Genomic DNA, 23,777 nt, shown 5'->3' with positions numbered 1-23,777 from the left:
TCATAAATAAATAAAAAATTAAAAAAAAAAAGAAATATAACTCATTTATAGAAAAGTGTATAAACCATTAGATTACTGCTTGATGAATTTTTACAAACTGAATACATCCCTGTAACCAGCACCTAGCCAGAGGAACAGAATAGGAACCATGTCAGAAGCCCATTTCCTGCTCCACTGATTTACAACATCCCCCTCCCAAGATTTAACTACTGTTCTGACTTTCAATAGATTAGGTTTACTTCTTTGGGGGGATATTTATTATTTATTTATGTATTTTTAATGAGCTCTGTGCCCAATGTGGGGCTCAAAATCATGAACCTGAGATCAAGAGTTGCATGCTCTACTGACAGAGTTAGCCAGAGGCCCCTCTTTTTTTTTTTTTTTGATTTTTAGAATTATATAAATGAAATTATACGATACGTACTCATTTGCATCTGGCTTCTTTCACTTACTGTTATTTTGTAGGGGTCATTCATGTTGTCCATAGTTGGGGCTCATTAACATTCATTGTAGAGTTTTCTACTGAGTGAATATACTTTAACTTATCCATTCTGCTCTTGATACACATTTGAGTTTCCAGTTAGGGCCATTATGGTTGGTCTGGCTACCAACATCCTTATACATGTCTTTTATTTATGCTTATACAATTTTTTTTTGTAGGGAATGTATACCTAGGAGTAAAATTTCTGAGTTTAGAGTATGTTTATCTTAATCTTTAGTAGATACTCATCAAACAGTTTTCCAAATGGTTGTATTAATTTGTATACCCACCAGCAGTTTAGGAGAATTCAATTTTGCTACATTCTCATTAACACTTGTTCTTTTTCTTTTTAGCCATTCTGGTGAGTATGTAAGGGTAATACATTATGGTTTTAAATTGCACTCCCTTAATGTCTAATTAAGATGAGCACTATTCCATACATTTAATAGCCATTAATATAATTTTTTTGTAAAATGCTAGTTTTTCTATTAGAGTTGTTTGTTCTTAATGATTTGTAACAATTGGAATAGAATAGAGATGGTCTAAAGATGCAGGACAAAGTCACTTGCATGTCTAATTTTGCTTGTATGAAAAGTTGAAAGATCTAAGTGGTGAATGAAAGAAGAGAGATTTCCGCACCAGAATCTGGTTATTTTACAAACAGCAAATACTTAGAGACTGTATTCTCAGTTCATCTAGGTGAACACGCGCTATACTTATCCCACTCATTAGATTCAACATAAGTAATTGATGTTTATTTTACATGGAATGGCTGTATCATTCTGGTAAAATAGAGAACCATTTACTTTAAATAGATCTTTGAGCACACTTGATGTTAAGAGGGGCTAAATGGCTTGGCCAAGTTTATACAGGTAGTCATTGTCAGAGATAGTATCTACACCCTTGTCTTCTGACTCCTAAGAGATGTTTTAAAAAATTTTTCTTGCCACACAGTTCTGATTTAGAAACAAGAGATACACCATAGAAGAAATGGAAAATGGACCTAGAAACCAGGAAAAGTGAGTTCTGAGTCCACCTGTCAATGGCTGGTTGTATATCTAAGTGCCTAATCTTTTTGACTTCTCTGAGTTTCATTTTTCCGATTGCCCCAAATGAAGAAATACCAAAGAATTATTACATTTCAAGTAGATTTGATTACAGCTGTAAAGATCAAAACAGTAATATATCATCTAGACTAGATATACATTTCTAAATATTTCTAGAAGATAATACTCCAGTAAAGAAAATTGTTTACCTACCTAGTCTATATTTCCCAACAGTGAAGAACTTTTGTGTGTGATATTAAGAGCTGCATTATTGTTTCAGATATCAAATGCAAAAATGAACACACTTAGATAAATGAGCATACTTAGATAAATATACTAGAATTGGTTTTCCTAACAAAGCTGCAGAAATTTTCTTTCATTATGAACACATATCTTTGAAGGTATTACAACTAACTGCCCTACCTCAGTAATTATTCTGTCTGAGAGACAGCAATTATCTTACAAGGCAAAAGCTAAAGCCACATATTAGATGTGTTCCTAGGGACAAAGGAATAGTATCAAATGAGATCTAGTAGGGTAATACAGTTGAAAGTGCATTATAAACTGTGAAACAAAATTATAAATAGCATCGGGAATATCAGCATGTAATAGTAGAGAGAACACAGGAGTTGGCAATAGGAAATAGATTTCAGTCCCAGCTTGGTCATTTACTAGCTAAGTGAGCTTAGGCAAGTCACATAACTTCTCTGACCCTCATCTGTTGAATAGGGATAGTAATAATTGTCCTGCTTGATTTATAAAGTTTCTTCAGGGAGAAATTAGGTAACATAAGCTGAAGTGCATCATCAAATGTATTGCATTTGCCAAATGTTAAATAATGTTATTTTCTACTTACATGCTGAAGGCTCTTGTACCATATTCATATGTAAACATCCCCTTCCGTGTGTTCAACTGCCAGCCTAGAGTCATGCCTTTGGTCATCCACCATCATTAAAGTGATTCAACCTCCTTTATCATATGATTGCTTTCTCCCCAGGCCTTGATGTTTTAGACCTCTGCATCTCTCTGAAATCTAGGTCAAGAATTCTCAAGTCAATGTAGCCTACTCTTTGAGTCCACTGGACTTGGGTTGGAAACCTTGCTTTGTCATTCATTAGCTATGTAGACTTGGGAGGATCTTTAAATCGCTGTAAGCCTCAGTTTTTTCAGTTTTAAAATGGATTATTGTGAAAATTAAATAAGCACATAATCCATGAAAAATAGTACAATTCACCTAATCCTGGTATTTTTATTGCAAAGATTCTGAAATGATAACATTGGGAAACAATTGCTTCTGTGACCAGAATAAATATATTCTCAAAGACAGTGTGATCTAATGATTCATTTAAGACTTAGGCAATACAGAGATGCCTGGGTGGCTCAAAGTCAGGTTCAACATCTGACTTTGGCTGAGGTCATGATCTCAGTGTCCTGGGATCAAGGCACATGTCAGGCTCCTACCCAGCAGGGAGTCTGCTTGTCTCTCTTCCTCTGCCCCTCTCTCTGCTTGCACATGTGTGTGCTTTCTCTCTCTCTCTCTCTCTGTCTCTCTCTCTCTCAAATAAATAGTCTTAAAAAGACTCAGGCAACACAGAGGGCTGAGCAAAGCATAATGATGATGATTTTTCTTTATCAGTTTTGTTCCTTTGAGCTTGAGTGTGCTAAAAATTCTATGGTAAGAACTTAGAAATAAAACAATTTTATTCTTCTGAGTGCTAACAAATAGATGGTAGTTGCAATGCTACTTGGACATTAATTTAAATTGATATGAGTAGTAGGGCTCTTGCCACTGCTTACTCCAAAATATGTGGCATTGACTTAGGAGTGGAAATAGGTAAGGAAATTGGTATTTGAGACTTGGAAAGATGAAGACAAATATTTTTCAGTGACAGAACATTTGGTAAAGTTGCTACTTGTGGTTGCCTTTCAGTGTTGGAGCTCTTTTGGAAGAGATTGGAAAACAACATTAACAGTTGAGTGGGGATTGTGACTGGTTACTTTTAGTAAGACAGGAGAAGAAAGAGGTGATCCCAGACAAAGGTTGGCTGGCTTATAAGCAACTATGGAAAGGAATTGAGAATGGGAAGAAGTAGCAATAAGATTCAAAAGTCATTTACAAAAAGGTCCATTAAAACTCAATTTTATAGCAAAGATCAGATAATGGATGTGACATCTTACAAAGCTTGATGCGTTCAGTGTAGCGGCCATTATGGCCAGGGTCGGCAAGGGGAGAAAGAGAGAGAGAGAGAGAGAGAGAGAGAGAGAGGACCAAGAAAGCAAAGCATTAGATCAGGCTTGAGAATTATACTTCAGAAATAACTTTTTATGAGACTGCAGGCACATGGAATTGACTGTAAACAGGCCAGAAAATTATTAAAATTTTTGGAAGATGTATATTGCCAAAGAAACCACAAGCATGGTCTTAAAAAAAATCTTACTACGTGGGCCTATACCACACCTTAGCCCCCCAAAATTTCACAGGCAGAAAGGAGCTAAGGAAGCTTTTCAATCCTGAAATAGGACATCTCTCCAATCCCTGTATCAGGTTTGCCTATAGAATATGGACAAAGAGGGCAGCCCGGGTGGCTCAGCAGTTTAGCACTGCCTTCAGCCCAGGGTATGATTCTGGAGACCCAGGATCGAGTCCTGTGTCGGGCTCCCTGCATGGAGCCTGCTTCTCCCTCTGCCTGTGTCTTTGCCTCTCTCTCTGTGTGTGTGTGTGTGTGTGTGTGTCTCCCATGAATAAATAGATAAAATCTAAAAAAAAAAAAAAAAAAAAAAAAAAGAATATGGACAAAGAACCACCTCCAGAAGAAGGTGGCTTCTAGTCAGAAGCCACAGAGGACACTGGATGGGAGAGCTTATTCCAGGTAGCTTATCCCACACAGCAGGCTGGGAGACTAATAAAGGAGCTTACCCCACTGCCAGGGCTGAACAGCCTTACAACACCTGCCTGGCAGACTGCATCACTGCTGTGGACCAGTGACTGGGGAGTCTTTGAGCCATATTCCCTGTCCCCTTTTAATGGGAGTGTTTAGTCAGCCTGTTGCCTGCCCCACCTTTGTCTGTCATGCATGTGTGTGTGTATGCATGCATATCTATGTGTGTGCATGTTTATGGCTGGTGGGGTGTGTGTGGATAAATCACCTTTCTAGTTTATAGGCCACTCCATTCCCAGCTTCCCCATCTCAGAAAATAGCATTACCATTTATCCTTGGGCTTAGACTAAAGAGAGGCTTTTAGAAATTTTTCTCTTTTTTTCTCAAATTGTTCATCCGCTTATCTGCAGACCTGTCAGTTTTACTGGCAAACTGAATCCAGAATCTGATCACCTCTCACCACGTCCATTCCTACCTCCCAGTTCTAAGTCATCCTGATGTCTCACCTGGATTACTCCAAGAGCCTTCTAATTGGTACCCTTCTATCCTCCTCACTTTCCAGATTATCTTCCCCAAAGAAACCTGAGCAATCATCTCAATGTGAGGTCATGTGAATCCTCTCCCATGACTTCCCTCAGATCTAAAACTCAAAGTCCCTGCCCTCCCACTTTTCCAAGTTCTTTTCCCTTTGTCCTCTCTACTTCTCTACTCTCACCTTGGGGATCCCCCTCTCCCTGTGGCAGTCTGCGTGATCCAGGTTTTCATTTCATCACTATCTCTGCTCAGATAGCCCTGCCTCAAAGAGACCCAACGGCTCTTTATTTTTCTTTGTAGCTCACACTGCCACCTGACATTCTATGGAATATTAAGGGAGTTTTATTTTGTTTACGGACATATACCTAAATCCAAAACACAGCCTGGAACATGATGAGTGTTTGACAAATACTCATAATGTGAATGAATATCTTGTTTGCTGCCACGTACCGCCATCAACAAGTGTTACAAAGCAAGTGCTATTAGGGTGTAGGATAGAATGGACCCAGTTCTTCCTGGGGCAGTAAGTGAAAGCCTCCTAGTGGAGCTGGCTTCACACATGCTCAACCTGTGCCGTACGGGGCTTTGCACTTAAAGGGATCTGTTCTTGGTTTATTTATTTATTTATTTTAAAGATTTTATCTATTCATGAAAGACACACAGAGAGAGGCAGAGACACAGGCAGAGGGAGAAGCCGGCTCCCCACAGGAAGCACGATGTGGGACTCGATTCTGGGACTCTGGGATCATGCCCTGAGCCAAAGGCAGATGCTCAACTACTGAGCCACCCAGGCATCCCTGTTCTCATTTTAATGCTCTGCTGTTGGTATCTTGAAATTCTTAATAATTCTGAACAAGAAGCCTTGCATCCTTTTAATTGTGATATAATTCACACACCATACAATTCATCATTTTAAAGTATATAATTTAGTGCTTTTTAGTATGTTCACAATGTTGTGCAGCCATCACCACTATCAATTTCAGGACCTTTCCATCTCCCCCAAAAGAAACCCCATACCCATTAGTAGTCATTCTCCATTTCCCACTTGCCCCCATAGCTATACATATATATATCTAAATTTGCCTATTTTGGACATTTCATATAGGTGAAATCAAATATATGTGACCTCTTGTGTCAGGCTTCTTTTGTTTCCTATGTTTTAAGGTTCGTCCATTCTGTAGCATGTATAAGTACTCCATTCCTTTTTCTGGCTCAAGACTATTCCTTGGTATCCATATAGACCACAGTTTGTTTGCTGATTCAACAGGTACTGGATCTTTGGGTTGTTTCTACTTTTTGGCTCTCATGAATAATATGTTCATGTGACTGTATGTTTTCATTTTTCTTGGGTATCTACCTAGGTGTGGGATTGCTGAGTCATATTGTTACTCTATGTTTAATTTTCTGAGAAACTGCCAAGCTGTTTGCCACAGAGGCTACACCATTTTATATCCTTCCAGCAATGTATGGGGGCACCAGTTTCTCTACACCCTCCCAACGCTTATTTTCTGTTTTTAATAGCATGTTATTTTTCAATGCCAGCCATCCTAGAGGATTTGTAGTATATTTATTACATTTGGTTTTGCATTTCCTTAAGGACTAAAGATGTTGAGTATCTTTTCATGTGCTATTGGACATTTGTATATCTTCTTTAAAGAAATGTCTATTCAGATCCTTTGAAGGACACCTGGGTGGCTCAGTCAGTTAAGCTCAGGGTCCCAGGATCGAGGGATCCCTCGATCAGCGGGAAGCCTGCTTCTCCCTCTCTGTCTGCTACTCCCCTTGCTTGTGTGCACTCTCTCTCTCTCTCTGTCAAATAAATGAATAAAATCTTTTTTAAAAAACCCCTTAAACCCTTTGATTGTTTTTTTATTTGTTTTTCTTTTGTCTCTTAATTGTTGAGTCATAATACTTCTTTATATATTCTGGATATTAGAATCATATAAAATATATAATTTGCAAATACTTTCTCCCATTTTATGGGTTGTCATTTTACTTTCTTGAGAGTGTCCTTTGAAGCAAAAGAATTTTGAATTTTGATGAAGCCCAGTTTGTTTATTTAATTATTTTTGGTGGTTTTAGATTTAGGTCTAAGAAAACTTTCCCTAAATCAAGACACCCAGATTTATGCTGCTGTCTCCTTCTAAGAATTTTGTAGCTTTCAGTTCTTACATTTAGGTCTTTGATCCATTTTGAATTAACTTTTGTATATGGTGTGAGGCTGATGTCTGTATTCATTTTTCATTTGTGGATATATGGTTGAATCAGCACCATTTGTTGAAAAGATTAATCTTTCCTCATTGAATTACCTTGGTATCCTTGTCAAAAAGCAACTGAGCATAGATGCATGGATTTAGTTTTGGACACTTACTTCTATTGCATTGATGTGTATGTCTGTTCTTATGGCATACTTCAGTGTCTTGATTATGGTAGATTTGTAATGAGTTTTAAAACTGCGAAGTGTGAGTCCTCCAGTTACATTCTTATTTCTTGGTATTATTTTGGCTATTTTGGGTCCCTTGCATTTCCATCCAAATTTTAGGGTCAGCTTGTCAATTTCTGAAAAATTGGCAATTAGAATTTTAATAGGAATTAAGTTGAATCTGCGTCAATTTCAGGAATATTGTTATTCCAATCTGTAAACATGAAATGTCTTTCTATTTATATAAGTTTTTAATTTATTTCAACAATGTTTTGTAATTATTGTGTCTTGCACATTTGTTATTTTTTCTAAGTATTTTATTCCTTGATGCTATTGTCAATGAAATTATTTTCCTAATTTCATTTTCAGGTGGTTCCTAGCTAGTATATAGAAATACTACTAATTTTATATTGGTTTTTTTTTTTATGTCATGCATCCTTCTGCACTCCTTTCTTACCTATAATACTGTAAGTGTGTGTATTTCTCAGGAATTTTTATATACATGACCATGTCATCTCCAAATGGAGATAGTTTTAATTCTTCTTTTCCTTCTGGATGTCTTTTATTTCACTTTCTTAACAATTTCCCTGGCTCTGAATTTTTGTGTTGTATCGAGCCCTACAAATTATGTAGCTGGTCCTACCTCATAAAGGAGAATACAGATGACCTGAGTATTAAAGGATAAGTAGGAGTTCCCCAGCCTGTGAGGGGGAGGAGAGAGAACGCTATTTGCAGTATCACAAATAGATTGTGGATCTCAAAGTGATTGAGTGTAGCAGGTATGTGGAGGGCAAATGAGGAATGAAGGAAACAGTTTGGAGAGGCAGTAGGGATGGTGACTTATTAAAGCACTTTAATTTTATTCTGTGATTTTTTTTTTTGCCTGGATGCTATCATATTTGATATACAATAGCAAAAAATGGAATGAGGGGAAATGAGACTAGAAATTGGGGCAGGGAGAGCAATTCCTGGATTACATATTTGAGACAATGAATCTAAATCTTGCTGGTTTTACCTTGGAATAGCCATTTACTTGGTTTTGAAGACTTTTTCTTTCTTCTTTCATTATTTTTCTTAAATGAAAGGACCTTTAGGAATAGAAATAGAAACACTGAGCAAGGGATCCCTGGGTGGCGCAACGGTTTGGTGCCTGCCTTTGGCCAAGGGCGCGATCCTGGAGACCCGGGATCGATTCCCATGTCGGGCTCCTGGTGCATGGAGCCTGCTTCTCCCTCTGCCTGTGTCTCTGCCTCTCTCTCTCTCTCTGTGTGACTATCATAAAAAAAAAAAAAAAAAAAAAAAAAAAACCACTGAGCAACTATTTCAGAGTTATGGTAACACCAGTAATGGGGTTTACAATATATGTTTTGTTGCTTATGAAAAATATATTTTCATATTTATGATAGCCCCATTAATTGAAATTAATGACCTTCTATATGGTAAAGAAAAATGAGGACTAGAAGATTTCATTAGTAAATTCAGTAATAGAATTAGTAACTCTAGGATGTGTTGTATTTGCAAATTACGAACTACCCTTATCCATATTAGACATTACCTGACATATTAACAAAGTCAAAGATATTCCTTTTCTTCCTTCCCCCTTTCTCCCTTCTTTTCTTTTTCCTATCCACTCATCTCCCTTTCCTTTTTCATTTTTACATTTATCAATTAGTTAATTCCTCAAAATTTATTTAGGACCTAAGAGGCTGAACTAGATCTGTAACACATTCCTTGTCCAAAGTAAAGCAAGGCAGCCATATTCCAAAATAGAGTGTGACGTGTCATTTATACCCTTCCTTCAACATCTAAATTTATTGAATGACCATCTGTCACAGCCGCCATCACTGAGGCCTTCATTAAGATGAGCTTATAGCATCTGTTACGTACATGATGGTGTTTAATAAATACTGCGTTGTTGTGTTAGTTTAGCCTGGAATGGATTGAAAGAACTAGAGTGAGAATTAGTGACTAAGTTTCCAGAACCAAAGAACCAAAGAACAAAACCCACTAGATCCCATAAGGGTCAGACAAACTGCTGCTTCTATCTGATCACATATAGTTATAAATTCCTAGTCAATTCCCTAGATTCATGGATCTGGAAAGTGATGAGCCATTTAGGGGAAGCTCCCCTATCTTCCTTCAAATTATGTAACACTAAATCCATGTTATTAAACAAATGATTCTAACTCTTTTCTTTCCTTGCCTTTATTGGATTTCAAAGTTCAGTACACATTCAAATTATTCAGTTTTGATATCACTTTTATGATCAAATGTCCTACTTTTGAAATGGAAAGCTCAGTTGGCCATGTTCCCTGTTAAGTTTAAGAAGCTTTTATCATTTAAATAAATTAAACCTTCCAGCATGGGCTCTGCAGAACATAATGAAGCACAGAGAAGAAAAGCTTAAATGAAATAAACCTCTTTGCTGGTAGAAACAGTACAGGCTATTGTGCATTCTGCCAATGAATGTGTGTCTGGAATCATAGCCTGATTCATGATTTTTCTTTTTTTGATTTTGTCCTTAATTTTTGTGGTGTTCATCGGCAATTTGATTTGCCATTGGGCAAAAGATAGAGGCAGAGTACATCAAGGGCAAGGGTTCTAGGTTATTAATACTGAGAAAACCCCCAAATACTAGAGTTTTAAAAGCTGATTTATTGTCATGTTGAGAATTATGGATACATAGTTTTTTCTTTAACATTGTTTAATTCATATGTCATTCTAAGAGCACTCAGATCCTTTCACGTTTTCTAAAATAATTTCTTTGGAGGAATTAACTTTTTTTCTAGAGAAAAATATCATTTCTATGTGATATTTGTATAAAATCAATCTATATAACTTATGCATTTATTTGGCAATAAATGTTTTACTTTCTGTATGACACATTGCCCATGTAGGAATTAGCTCAATTATGAAAATGCTTATTGTTTGCAGATTCTTTCAATTGCCAAAAACTAGTGGCAAAATTTTTAAAAATCTAAATAAAAACATGCCCTTTTTCAAAATGAGAGAGGGAGACAAACCATAAGAGACTTAATCATAGGAAACAAACTGAGGGTTGGGGGGGAATGGAGTAACTGAGTGATGGACATTAAGAAGGGCACAGGATGTAATGAGCACTGGCTATTATATAAGACTGATGAATCACTGACCTCTACTTCTGAAACTAATAATACACTACACGTTAATTAATTGAATTTAAATAAAAAAAAATAAAGACCAAAAAAAAAAAAAAAAGCCACACAAACAAAAAAATGCTCTTTTAAAAGGGCTTAACTAAATAAAATTTATCCATCTTCCCATTCTGTTATTAAGTTGAATCATTTTATTACATGCATAATTAAAAAGTAAAAAGCACTTCTTTAAAAGAAGGATTCAGCAGAATATATTTGAGAATGTTCATGCTTGTAATGGTAATGTAGAATAATTACCATGCTATTTTTATGATGAAATGTAGTCTCCTTAGTAATAAAAATACATTGTTTTTTAAATTTGGAGTTTAGGGTCATAAAGTTATCTTTAAAACGGTGAGAACTTATAGAGAGGGCCTATTACATTTAATGTTTTTGGAAAACAGTGAGTTACTTTCATTAGGCACCCCTGCTGTTTTATTTTCTTGGTCTATAATGCATTCTTTATAACTTAAGACAGAACAAAAAGCTGTCATACTTCACATATATGACATGGTTCAGCTGGTAGTCATACCTCAGTAGATTAGTCCTAAACCTTGTAAACATGTTAAAATCATCTCTTCATTTTTTATTTCTTTGTTTTTAATTTCAGTGCTTATTACCTTGCATTAAGAAAGTGTGACATTGTCACCACCTGGAAAATAAGTCCTTAATGGATGTTATCGCATCCTTACAATGGAATCGAAGATAGGTTCTCATTCAAGTTTTTAAAAATTGATTTGTGGGTCCAAGGTTTAAACATGATTATATTTAGCCAGCATTTGTTAACTATCTACTTGTGTCCAGCAGTGGGCTAGGTGAAGGTGCCAGGAGGTAGATGATGTAGTGTTTGCCTCCAAATGCAGAAATAAGAGTAGACATTAATGATCAATTACAATAATACAGATAACATTGATTTGTAGTTTAGAGAGTGAAGAATAGTTTTAAAAAAGTAGCAAATCAAAAACAAAACAAAACAAAACAAAAAGTAGCAAATCTTCCTGTTTGTACTACAAATTTCTATTCCTAGACGTATCACAAACTTTGCTGAATATATGAAGAGGTTACTGAATTAACTAATAACATTTACTTATTAAGGACTTTCAGTGTAACACTGTTGTAGAGACTAAAGATAAAGCATGTAACAAAAGAGACAAAAATCTCTGCTGCCATAAACAAATGAATCTAGGTAGTAGTGGGATGAAGAATGGTTTTAGAACCCAGGGAAAATTATACCTTTTGACCCCCACCCCCTATTTTTGGTAAAGGTAATATATTTAATATAAGTAGAAGCAAGTTAGAAGAAAACACAAGAGCTGCCTTGAAGAGAGCAAGAAGCTACAAAATGGCAGCTTGTGTTTCAAAGGGATATAGAGTAAAGCAAGCCTACTGGCTTTGCTTTTAAGAATGAGGGGAGCTTAGCGGCTGGCTCCCCCAACACCCTCCCCAGCTATCAATTATTCAGCAAGCACAAAGCTGTGGTCCTTTCTTCAACTCACTGCTTCAAGGATGGTTCTCCATGGCAAATGTTCTATGGAGGGTTATCTGTTGGATGTGAAACTGCTGTATCACTCCCTATTTTACCCGACTCAAGTATCCACATCTTTGTGGGGCCCAGGAGGAAGTGTCAAAATTCCCTTACAGAGCTGCAGTAGAGTGTAATGGTGACAACTGTTTGCAATCTGACTTCTTGGATTTATCCTGGCCACTTACTCCATGGTGGCCTGAGGCAAACCACTTAAATTCTCTGTACCTCAGTTTGTTCTTCCGTTACATGAGAATGAAAGGACCTCTATATCAAGGAGTAGTTATGACAATTAAATGAGATAATACATGTGTGGAAGTGACCCTTTGCTGTATGCAAACTTTTAATAACTATTTTTCAATAAGTTATAATTTCCATTCTATAGCCAAAAGAAGTAAAATAAATTACATCTCACTCATTAAACTCCATCTAACCCAGTAATTTTGTAAAAGTTACCTCTGGCTTAGAAGCCTGGTTATGGTAAGTAGTTGATCAAATCCAAGTATAACTGTTTTCCTTTTGGCTCTAGCTCAAATTCTGTAGCTTGAATAAGAAATTTCTTCATGATCCTCTCTTCCCAGCCCTCCCTCTTTACCTGCTTCTGCTTTCACTGGGCTTATGATTGCCTATGGGCCTGTTGCTAAGGGAAGGGAGGTCTACTTCACACCCAGGGCTTGTCTGTGAGATCTGGAGGGCTTGTAGTCACTCCTCAAAATGTTGGCCTTCAAGCTGGCTACATCCAACTACTGGGCACTATTTATTGTGTGGCATATATAATGGTCTGAAATGCCCTGCTAGCAGGTATCCTACAGAGTGTGATAAATTCTCCTACCTCATGGTGAACCTTTGCCTCATCTGGCTTCTATGGGGCTGATGTCGCAATTGTCTACGTTCCGTAGCTCTTGGGCCCGTGGGAATCCTAGCCATGTCTATCCAGGCACACAAGAAGTGCTAGTAGAAACAAAGAGGAGAACCTTTCCCTTCTAAAGAGGGTGTGTGCTCTTTCAGCATGCTTTGTTGACTCCAGAAAGTAAACAACATGGATCCTGCCGCTCTGCAAACTCCACATAAGTCAGGGCCTGTCTCAATGTTCCCAAGTGCCTCTAAAGCTCCAGGGGCTATGTCTAGTATCACCTCATCTTCTGTCCCGCTAGAGTGGGGAGATGGAAGGAAAGGAGCAATGTGCAGCACTTAGGATTCTAAGATCCCAAACCTCTATTCTTTCTCTTTCTCAATTCCTTTTATATCTTCATGGTGGCAAAATATGCCAACCCAGTTCTATCTTATTCATCCCCTGATGCAGACTGGCAGCCTGGCTCTGTGACCGGATTCCCTTTGTACTAGGTAGTTTGGCATTTGGAGTCTCTGTTCTCAGCTTGATAGTAGCAGTCCAGACACCTTTGTTTGTTCTTGGTTTGTGGGGAGGGGCCAGATGGTGGTTAGGGAAGCTGCAAAAGGCTTATTTGATTGATGTTTTACATGGACTTCAATCATTAAGCAATCTAAACTTGCTAAGCACCTAATAATTGTAAGCAATCATTAGCCATTGTATTGAAATTATAAAACATAAAGCTCTAGCTTAAGATACTAACAAATTCTCAGTTCCAGGGACACCAAATATTTTATTTTAATTTCTAAAAACTGTGAACTTCACACAGCAGTGCACATGGACACTACAGAGATAGTAATATTTTTGTCTATTTTATACCAGTAGTGTTGCCAAATTTAGCAAACAAGAATACAGGACATGCAGTTACATTTAAATTTCAAGTAAGCAACAAATATGCTTTAAAGTATAAATATGTCCCATTCAGATAAATAATGTCTGATGTTTCTGTATAAGTAGTATGTCTGAAATATTGCATGGATGTCCTGCATTTTATCTAACATTCTTATCTGCCAATCACCTGCCTTCCATCATTGAGAGTTTGAAATAGATATTTTTATTGCAAATGTAAAGGTGACTCTCAGTTACTACATTGCACCAAGGCTAAGGAACTACATTTAGAAAAACAAACAGAAATGTCAGAATTGAGTAGAAAGGAGGACATGGCCAGTCATTTGTCCCCTCATGTCAGTTCCTAAAACAGAATTAAGTACCTTTTCAATGAAAATGGATGGAATAGGAATATGATATCTGTGTTTTCCAGGTTTGGATCTGTCTCATCCAAAAAGAGTGTTAATATCTTGAAGTCTCAGCATAAGCTCTGTTTACTTAGGACAGCATGAGGAACACGTCAACCCTTTGAAAAACTTCTAATTAAACTGCTGAAGCTTTGATATCAGACTTTCAGATTAGTATTACATCATTTAAAAAGATCCAATTTCACGTGCCACTAGAGAGGGAAAAATATGCTGGTCTTTATAGACAGTTATTGAATTTAGAGAATATTTATTTTAAAATACAAATCATTACCACTTGATAAGCTGTATTTAGGGCATCAATTTCAATTTAGAGATTGCTCTTAAAGAATTGCTATTCCCTGACTTTTTTGTTAACAGTGACCATAACTAGTATTGGTTTCTAGTAATAAATCGATGTTTGTATGTTACTCTGGAAGATGTTGAATCTTTAAGAGGTGATGGAAATGGTTTCAAATAGAAAGTGTTTTATGAGCGTTCAATGGAAAGAACCAACATATTTTGAGTGTCTTTTATATGCCATATACTTCACATATATCTCCAATCTAACCAATAAGTTAATGAGAGAGGGTGATGAGGTAAGTAATTTTTCCAGCCTCAGAAAATTATCTGGTTCTGAGAGTACTGTATCTAATACAACTCTCTTCTGAATTTTCCTTACAGTCTTCACCTGCAGTTATTTCGTTCTTCAGAGGGAGTCTGAGCAAAAAAATCTCACACTCATTAAATTCACTTCTAACTCTGATAATATTAGTGGTAATTTCTTACATAAGTGAACACATTTACTTCTCTTGATGGAGTTTTAAGTTCTTCCCAGTATTATTTTCAAAAGACATTTTAAGTGGAATTTATGCATACTTACTTGTGGTTACCTATCTATGTATTTAATTCTATAGTTAAAATATACTCTCCAAATACAAAACAAAAAACAAAAACTAATTCAAAGGATACCTGCACCCGTTAGTCGCAACATTATTTTGAATAGCCAAATTATGGAAGCAACCCGAGTGTCCATCGGTAGATAAATGGATAAAGACAGTGTGGTGTAAATAATACGATGAAATATTATTGAGCCATAAAAAAGAATATCTTTCTATTTACAACAACATCAGTGGACCTAGCAGATATAATGCTAAGTGAAATAAGTTGGTCTGAGAAAGACAAATATCATATGATTTCACTCATATGGAATTTAAGAAACAAAACAAATGAATAAAGGAAAAAAAAGGAGAGGGACAGAGAGACAAACCAAGAAACAGACTTAACTACAGAGAACAAACTCATGGTGACAGAGAGGAGGATGGGTTAACTAGCAGATGGGGATTAAGGAGTGCATTTGTGATGAGCACCGTTTGATGGATGGAAGTGTTGGATCACTATATTGCACACCTGAAACTAAAAGAACATTGTATGTTAACAATACTGGAATTAAAAAACTTAATTAAAAAAAAAAGCCTCTGGAAATACGCACAGAAAACTATTAACAATACTTAGTTCTGAGGCAACAAATTGAAGTCTGAATGGGAGAAACACTTATTTTACACTGAAATTGTTTATAAGATTTCAAAGGGTGAAAAGTATATAGGTTGCAAAAATGGTAAGAGAAAAACAGATACTAACAATAATAAACGATCTTAAAGAATATTGAAATTTGAAGAGCCCAATCTCCCACCCTATCATAGTATTACTTGGACAGCATCCTTACTTCTGTTTGGCGATTTGAATGGTGTGAAGTTCATGAGTTTTCAAGACAATATATTCAATGAATAGACAGCAGTTTGAAATGAAGTATATATTGAGCTGATATTTTACTTACAGATCTTAGTTCTGCCCTCTGGAGCCACATAAATAAGTATAAATCTGTCACCCGAGACAGCTGCTGTGTTAGTAGACCGTCTAATGTTTTGGTACTTTTGCAGCCTTGAACTCCTAATTTGACCCCTAAGCGGAGGAAGTTATCAAAAATGGCATTGAATATATTCGTATATGAAAGGAACACATGCAAAACATAGCGATGTGTTACAAGGAAATCTAATGTATTTCCTCACACATGTATGCATGCACACACATGTGCACATTATACGCCTAATATACTAACATGCATATTTATAGATCTTCAATTAAATGGGAACATAAACTGGGAAGCAAGGACCTCTCTGGAGCCGTCTCTCCGCTACATTCCCCCTTCCCTACCCAAGGGGCTAGGACGACGTTAAGCTAAGGAAGCTCAGTCAGTGCTCCTAGGGTGGGTTTTCAGGATGTTGCATCTGTTGAGCGGCGTGGGGCTATATTCTCCCTTCAGGAAGGACCTTACCCCGCTCCGGGCTTCCTCAGTGGATCAGCGCTTACCCGGCCTCCTGTCACACAATGCCAAGTCCCTCTGTCTTTATAATCATGCTCTGAACATCTCTCTCTCCCCCTCCACAGATCATTTTCCGAAAAATCAGTGACGTGAAGAAAGAGGAAGAGGAGCGCCTCAGGCAGAAGAACGAGGTCACCCTCAGCATCCCCGTGGACCACCCGGTGCGGAAGCTCTTCCAGAAGTTCAAGCAGCAGAAGGAGCTGCGGAACCAGGGCTCCACGCCGAGCGAGCCCGAGCGCAACCAGCTCCAGGTAGAGAGCCGCTCCCTGCAGAACGGGGCCTCCATCACGGGCACCAGCGTGGTCACCGTGTCGCAGATCACACCCATCCAGACATCCCTGGCCTACGTGAAAGCCAGTGAGGCCCTCAAGCAGAACAACCGCGATGCCATGGAACTCAAGCCCAACGGCGGGGCTGACCCCAAATGTCTCAAGGTCAACAGCCCGATAAGGATGAAGAATGGAAATGGGAGGGGGTGGCTGCGACTCAAGAATAACATGGGGGCCCACGAGGAGAAAAAGGAAGACTGGAATAACGTCACGAAAGCGGAGTCCATGGGGCTATTGTCAGAGGACCCCAAGGGCAGCGACTCCGAGAACAGCGTTACCAAAAACCCGTTAAGGAAAACAGATTCTTGCGACAGCGGGATTACAAAAAGTGACCTTCGTTTGGATAAGGCCGGAGAGGCCCGAAGTCCGCTAGAGCACAGCCCGATTCAGGCGGATGCCAAGCACCCCTTTTACCCCATCCCAGAGCAGGCCTTACAAACCACGCTGCAGGAAGTCAAGCACGAACTCAAAGAGGACATTCAGCTGCTAAGCTGCAGAATGACTGCCCTGGAAAAGCAGGTGGCAGAAATTTTAAAAATACTCTCGGAAAAAAGCGTGCCCCAGACCTCTTCTCCCAAATCCCAAATGCCACTCCAAGTACCTCCCCAGATACCGTGTCAGGATATTTTTAGCGTTTCAAGGCCGGAGTCACCTGAATCTGACAAAGATGAAATCCACTTTTAATATATATAGATATATATATGTATATACATATATATTTGTTAATATATTAAAAACAGTATATACATCTATATACATATGTGTATATACAGTATATACATATATATATTTTCACTCGCTTTCAATATGATGAACATAATATGGATTTTGATATGTAAATATTGCATGTCCAGCTGGATTCTGGCCTGCCAAAGAAGATGACTATTTAAAAACATAGGTATTGCTTGTATATTATGCAGTTGACTGCATGCACACTTTACATTTATTTATAATCTCTATTCTAATATAAAAAAAAGGTATGATTTTTGTTAACCAAGGCAATGTAATATTTGAAGAATCAGGGTCCAACCTGCCAATGTTGCCATGACAAATTTGATCTCAGGCTGAGTCTATCCAGTTGTCATTTTCTCACTGTTCTGTTAAGTTAAAATTATAGATTAATGCCAAGGGAGAGTTCAACCTTTTAGACTGTTGGCACCATTTTATAATCTCTTTTCATAGGATATTTTTCCGTAACTTAGTGTTAGGTTATTTTCCCCAACAGGCAGTGTTTGCTCCATCTAAATGATCGTTTTGTTACCTAAATCAGATAGCAGTGTGGGATATTGAGAACGTATTGCTATGAGTTTTGTGCATGAATTGCATTTTTGCTCAACTATACCTCTCCTTTTTCAACACTATACTTAGATAGTAATCATTAACTCTTATGTAAGGAAATCCCTACTCCCTCCGTCTTGGAGAACAGCTGCCATCTTATAAGCTGATTTTATCAACCCCATAAATATGAAACTATTAATATAGTATATATTATTATAGAAAAACTGCACCACAGGGTAAAAGGGCCTTTTAACAATTCACGTTAGTGATGCTGGTTTTCCAATTGTGATGAGCGTTCTAAATTTGTGTTTCTAAAACCCATCCAAAGGCAAAGTTGAAAGGCTCTTGGCAAAGAAACAAACAAAACACATTCAAGTAATTTTATCAAAATTTTAACTCTAACAATATAAAATAAAGAATGTACACAGACAAGTTTTTGCAGCGTATCTGTAATTTAGGATGAAACACAGGTACAGAATTGTTCACACATGATTCTCAATGTTTATAGGGATCACACACAAAACATGGTTAGAAAAAACTCTAAGACGTAGATATTAAGTTGCTGAGTTCAGAAAACTGCTTTTCTATCATTGTATTCTGGTTACAATTTTCTAAAGCTTTTTGCACACAGTTCTACTGCAGGACTTCTGCTGAGTTGATACAATAGACTACTGTGGCTCAGGCAGATCCATTTATGAAAGGGGGGTACTAAAGACTGAATTTCAGAGTCTTTTGAGTCATAAATCCTCTTCTTAGAAAGTGCCTATTATCAACTAAAAAACAAAAGTCACAAACAGTTGTGTATAGCTAGTCCCTTAAATGGTGTGTATTGAGAATAAAATACATGTTCATTTCTAAGAACTAAGAAAAATTTCTTTGTTTTGACTAAAATCTATTTTATGCAGTTGATCAAAGAGGCATACTTTTACACTGGTGCATGAATGACATTTAATTGTGGGAACAGGGAAGCTACTGTTTGCATCAAGTTGAAAATATATTCCAGTCATTTGTACATTATCAGACCATCTGTACATAGGCGTTAACAACATACACACAAGATGACAGCAAAATCAAAGGAGATATTTTGACCTACTGTTGCCATTTTTATGAGCTTTTCTAACTGTCTCCCAGCATCCCCAAACAGAGCCACCAGAACTGAAAGACAAGTCATCATAATCAGACTGGAGAAATGCAGAACAAAGTAATTTATAAAAACAATTGATAATTTAGAAGTTCTATTAGAGCTTCTTAACATGCCCACAAGATGTGCCTCTTTAATCCAGGAGTCTCAGAACAGGTGTTACGTGCCATGGCTTCCATTTCCCCTCTTGTGCCCACAACTTCCATTACTCAGCATGGAAGTTTTCAGGGGAGCACATCTCCATTCTATGCTACGACATCTACCTGCCACAGGCACAAGAAAATGAGGTAATCACAGTGTAAGGAATCAGCCTCAAAATCGAGACTTAAATTGCTTTCATGATGAGGATGGTACTTTTTTTTATTGACCTCTGACATTTATTGAATTTCAGGGTATTTTTCTATTTAACCATGTGTGAGACAAGCTTGGTTAAGCTTTTAAAGGTGAATGAATGGTAAAAAAATAATCGGCATACAGAAATGGTCAGTCTAACTTTAGCCACATGCTTCAAAAATAACCACGGATGTAAAGTTATATCTGAATGACTAAAACAGCAGGGCAATTTGAAGTTGCAACCCACGCCTTTGCTTATTAGTGGTGCAAATATTTGCTGTGTTCTGCCATTGACTCAATTGGCGTACAATATTATTGTTCAAATACATAGGGCAAGAAACATGGTTTTGAACTCCTCCAGGTTGTCTCAAAGGGGGAAAATGTATCAATTGCTTGTTTATGGTGCAGTTATCACAGTATTCTTTTCCAGTCACCTGTGCTCCTATGTGCATGACACGACGAGGTGCTGAATGCACTCTGCTGTTTTCAGCAGAAATGCATGTGTTCAGCCAACACTGTATATAGGTAGTCTTTTAGGTTCCCAGATTCTGCAATTCTTGCCAGTTGAACTTACTCAGATTTGAATGAAGGGTGAACACTTGCTTTAGTACGTGCAATAATGATATAGTCCTGTTCTGTGTTGCCTCAGCCAGCACATAGACAGTAGATTCTCTTTTGGGGGACCAGACGACTGCATGTTTTATTCTTACACTATATAGATGCTTTTGGTGCATCCAGAATAAAATTTTTATTATTATATTTCTGAACAACGTACTAATAGGAGTAAATAGATATGTATTTAAAATCCAAACATTTTCCAAAGCAACTTACATACCTTCAATATTTTTCTATGATAATAATAGAAGATCAGATGCTGTACCCTAGACAGGTGGTTGTAACGTAATAGGAAAAGTCAAACAATAACAGAAATGTGAGCTGTGCTTCATAATGACAAGTTTTACCAGTCTGTATTAGGATATTATTGCACTAAATATGATCTAGTAGATAGAAGAGCTTATGATAAAGAGAAAATAGGCACACAAAAGGCAGATGACAATACCAAAGTTACTCATGTCCCACCACGATGACATAAATAGTACTTAGAATGGTTTGGGCATAGATGTTGAATAGAGACATACACTTCATTGTTAAAATGGAAAATGATTTTTTATGACACTGGGTCTCATCTCCCTTGTACAATTGTCCTAAGTACTCAGTTAAAAAAGATGTATGTAGATCAGAGCAAGAGAATTAGAAAATATGGGATTTTAAACGACTTTTAAAGATGACTATATACCCCTGGAGTTCCCTGCATGTTAATAGGAATATTAATATGACCACTAACAAAAATGCCGTTTTGAAAATTAATCTTAATGCAGCCCAAATGCAAATCACAGTTTCCTTTAAATTTAAGGAGATTTTGTTCTCCTGAGATCTGGCCCATTTGCTGTTCTATCTTAAATTACTAAATTCTTTTAGAAAACTTAAAAAAAAATTAGCCTTCAGAGCAGTGACTTTTTAAAGTGTGCAGTGGCTGGTACTAGTGAAATTATGTGTCACATTCCTAATGAATTCTACTACCTTGTATAATTTTTATCTTTTAAGCTATTTTATGTCTCTTTTCCAAAATTTTATGTAGGTTATGAGAAAATTTATCTAGAATGTACATATCATACATGGATAACTTTAAAATATGAATATTTTGTAATTATGTGAATGTTGTGTTTTAATATTTTGTTACATATAAGAATATTTCTCTTGTGGTCCTGATGGAAAGGGAGAGAAGAAAGAACAATCTTTTGGAAAACATCTTAGGATTAGTATCTGAGCTCCATCTTGGATTCTGAATCTAGCTTTGCCACAATTACATTGTAACTCTGGGCAAATTAACTGTTCTTTGGTGTGTCTGGGCTTCAATTTCCCCACCAATAAATAATAAAATGAAGATAAGAACTGTTCCATTCTTATATCAAGATGGTGTTAGGTCAGTGGGTAATCATCTTTCTTTCAAATGAAAATCACATTAAGATAAATTATTAATTTTTTCTTTCATTGAAGAGCTGCTGAGATGTACTCTCTATTTTTCTAGGGTTTAGAGGAGATTTCTCTGGTCAGAGATTGGTGGGAAAAGCACTGATGGCTAAATAATTATTAGTCACTGACATGTGAGCAAAAGGAAGTTGTCTGGGAATTTAGAACTACTAATTAAATAAACATGGAAAGACTGAAGTTCTTTTGAGATAAGAGAGAAAGAGAAAAAGACATGTAAATATTATGATTTTTGCTTATTTTATTTAATCATACTGCTCAGCAGAAATTCTCAATCTTGTGAGAAAGTTAAAAAAATCGTTGTGTACTCAAGATACAGAGTATCTTTCAAATTTTTGTATAAAAATAATCATGACTTATGATATATGGCTCCACTGGGCAGATGCTCTTAGAATTCTTTTTTTTTTTTTTTTTTTTTTTTTTTTTTTTTTTTAAAGGTTGCATGGTCTTTTTTTTTTTTTTTTTAATTTTTATTTATTTATGATAGTCACAGAGAGAGAGAGAGAGAGGCAGAGATACAGGCAGAGGGAGAAGCAGGCTCCATGCACCGGGAGCCTGATGTGGGATTCGATCCTGGGTCTCCAGGATCGCGCCCTGGGCCAAAGGCAGGCGCCAAACCGCTGCGCCACCCAGGGATCCCTCTTAGAATTCTTAATTGTGAAAGAATCTTTTCCGATGGCAAACTGATTTTTCAATATGTATCTTGAACTAGGAAAAAAGGTCAAAAAAGGAAAACCATTTGAATTAAATTAAAAAAACATTCATGTTATTGTGTCCTAAATTAGAGTGTTCTAATTTAAAAAGTTATAATTATATGATTGGTAATATTGATAGCTCTAGGAAGCCACTTAATAATATGTAAACATTTTATTTTTGAAAATGAGATTCATTTTGTTAGTCTTTGTTCATTTTGCAAAGAGAGTCTTGTATCCTAAAAAATACACTCACATCTGCAGTCCCTTTGTGTAAAGAGCATAACAAGAGCACCTAGAAATAAGGAGGCAAATTGTACATACTATTAGAGACATTGAGATCTCTTATTGGGTTTTCTAATCTTGCTGTCATTATCAGAATTTTAAAGTTGTTATTACAAATTAGGAATTAGGCATTATTTTGAAAGCAGACACAATTTCTCAAGTTAAAGAAGGATTAGTTATAAATGCCTGATATATTTAAGAAACATTATGGGAGATTTAAGGGAATCCTTCATCATTGACCATGACTTTTTATTATCTATTCTAATATTTTTGACTTATTTGCTAAATAGTTGATAATGTTTATACTTGTATCCACTGTGATAGGCCATCCACTGTGATGGCATTCCAAATCACAGTTGTATTACATATGTATTCTACACATATGTAAATAAATATTTTCAACTTGCTCTCAGTGTAAAGTTTGTACTTACACCCTACATGTCATACTTATACCCTACATCCTACATGCTCAGATAATAAAAACTCTTACAACTATGGAATGACATATATAATTTTTTTAGAGGATTGACACAGATCAACTTGACATTATAGGAAATGTTCTTATCTTGGTCCAGGAAAACAAACCAAGAGGCGATGTGTGTGGGGCTACACAACCAGAACAAAAACAAGAGTCAGGTTTTAAATAGGTTAGTAGTGCCAGGCTACATGAGCTCATGGGAAACCTAGTCAGGATTTCCATTTCCATCTTTGGAACAAATCTACACAGAGGAGCACAACAGTGGTCACAACAGTGGTCACAATTTAGATTTAAGTATGTCATTGGTAATGCTTAAGGGTGCATTAGATGGAGTCTGGTGAGTTTTTTATATAAGATTTTTTTCTCTTGTCTTAGCCTTACTGGTGTACATTGCTTTATCAACATTACTTTTATTGACTACTCTGTATAAGTATGTGCAACCATCTCTCTGAGAAGGATTGACTAAGTCTGGATCTTCCATTAGTCGTCCAAAAACAAAAAATGTGGAGGGGCAACAAAAATAGGGTTATTTGAATGGAAACAAAACCATAACATTCACGTTTCTGTAGTTATAGCTTATTTTTCTCACTGGCACATCATCAGGCAAAACAAAAGGACAAATGTGGATGCA

At 36.8% G+C, this 23,777-nt stretch overlaps 1 protein-coding gene and 1 long non-coding RNA gene across 3 annotated transcripts in view; one reads left to right on the top strand and one right to left on the bottom strand.

Moving 5' to 3' along the window:
• The window catches only part of LOC112657270 (uncharacterized), a 74,681-nt gene extending 57,495 nt beyond the window's left edge, over positions 1-17,186 (bottom strand). Inside the window, exon 1 of one of the 2 annotated variants that reach the window (XR_007412371.1) lies at positions 16,549-17,186. This is a non-coding gene — a long non-coding RNA (uncharacterized LOC112657270). Of the gene's footprint in view, positions 1-452; positions 2,957-16,548 lie in introns of those variants that run through there. The other variant, XR_007412370.1, reaches the window with a different exon arrangement.
• KCNH5 (potassium voltage-gated channel subfamily H member 5) overlaps positions 1-21,599 on the top strand; it is a 273,366-nt gene extending 251,767 nt beyond the window's left edge. The window contains exon 11 of the mRNA XM_025443239.3: positions 16,627-21,599. Coding sequence (XP_025299024.1) covers positions 16,627-17,574 — 948 coding nt within the window. The 3' untranslated portion in view covers positions 17,575-21,599. The remainder of the gene's footprint in view (positions 1-16,626) is intronic.
• Positions 21,600-23,777: the final 2,178 nt, after the last annotated feature.

This window comes from Canis lupus, chromosome 8 (genome assembly GCF_003254725.2).
Source record: "Canis lupus dingo isolate Sandy chromosome 8, ASM325472v2, whole genome shotgun sequence".
Classification (NCBI taxonomy): Eukaryota; Metazoa; Chordata; class Mammalia; order Carnivora; family Canidae; genus Canis; species Canis lupus.
The sequence above is the reverse complement of the archived record's forward strand: the minus strand, read 5'-3'. Positions and strand labels throughout refer to the sequence as shown.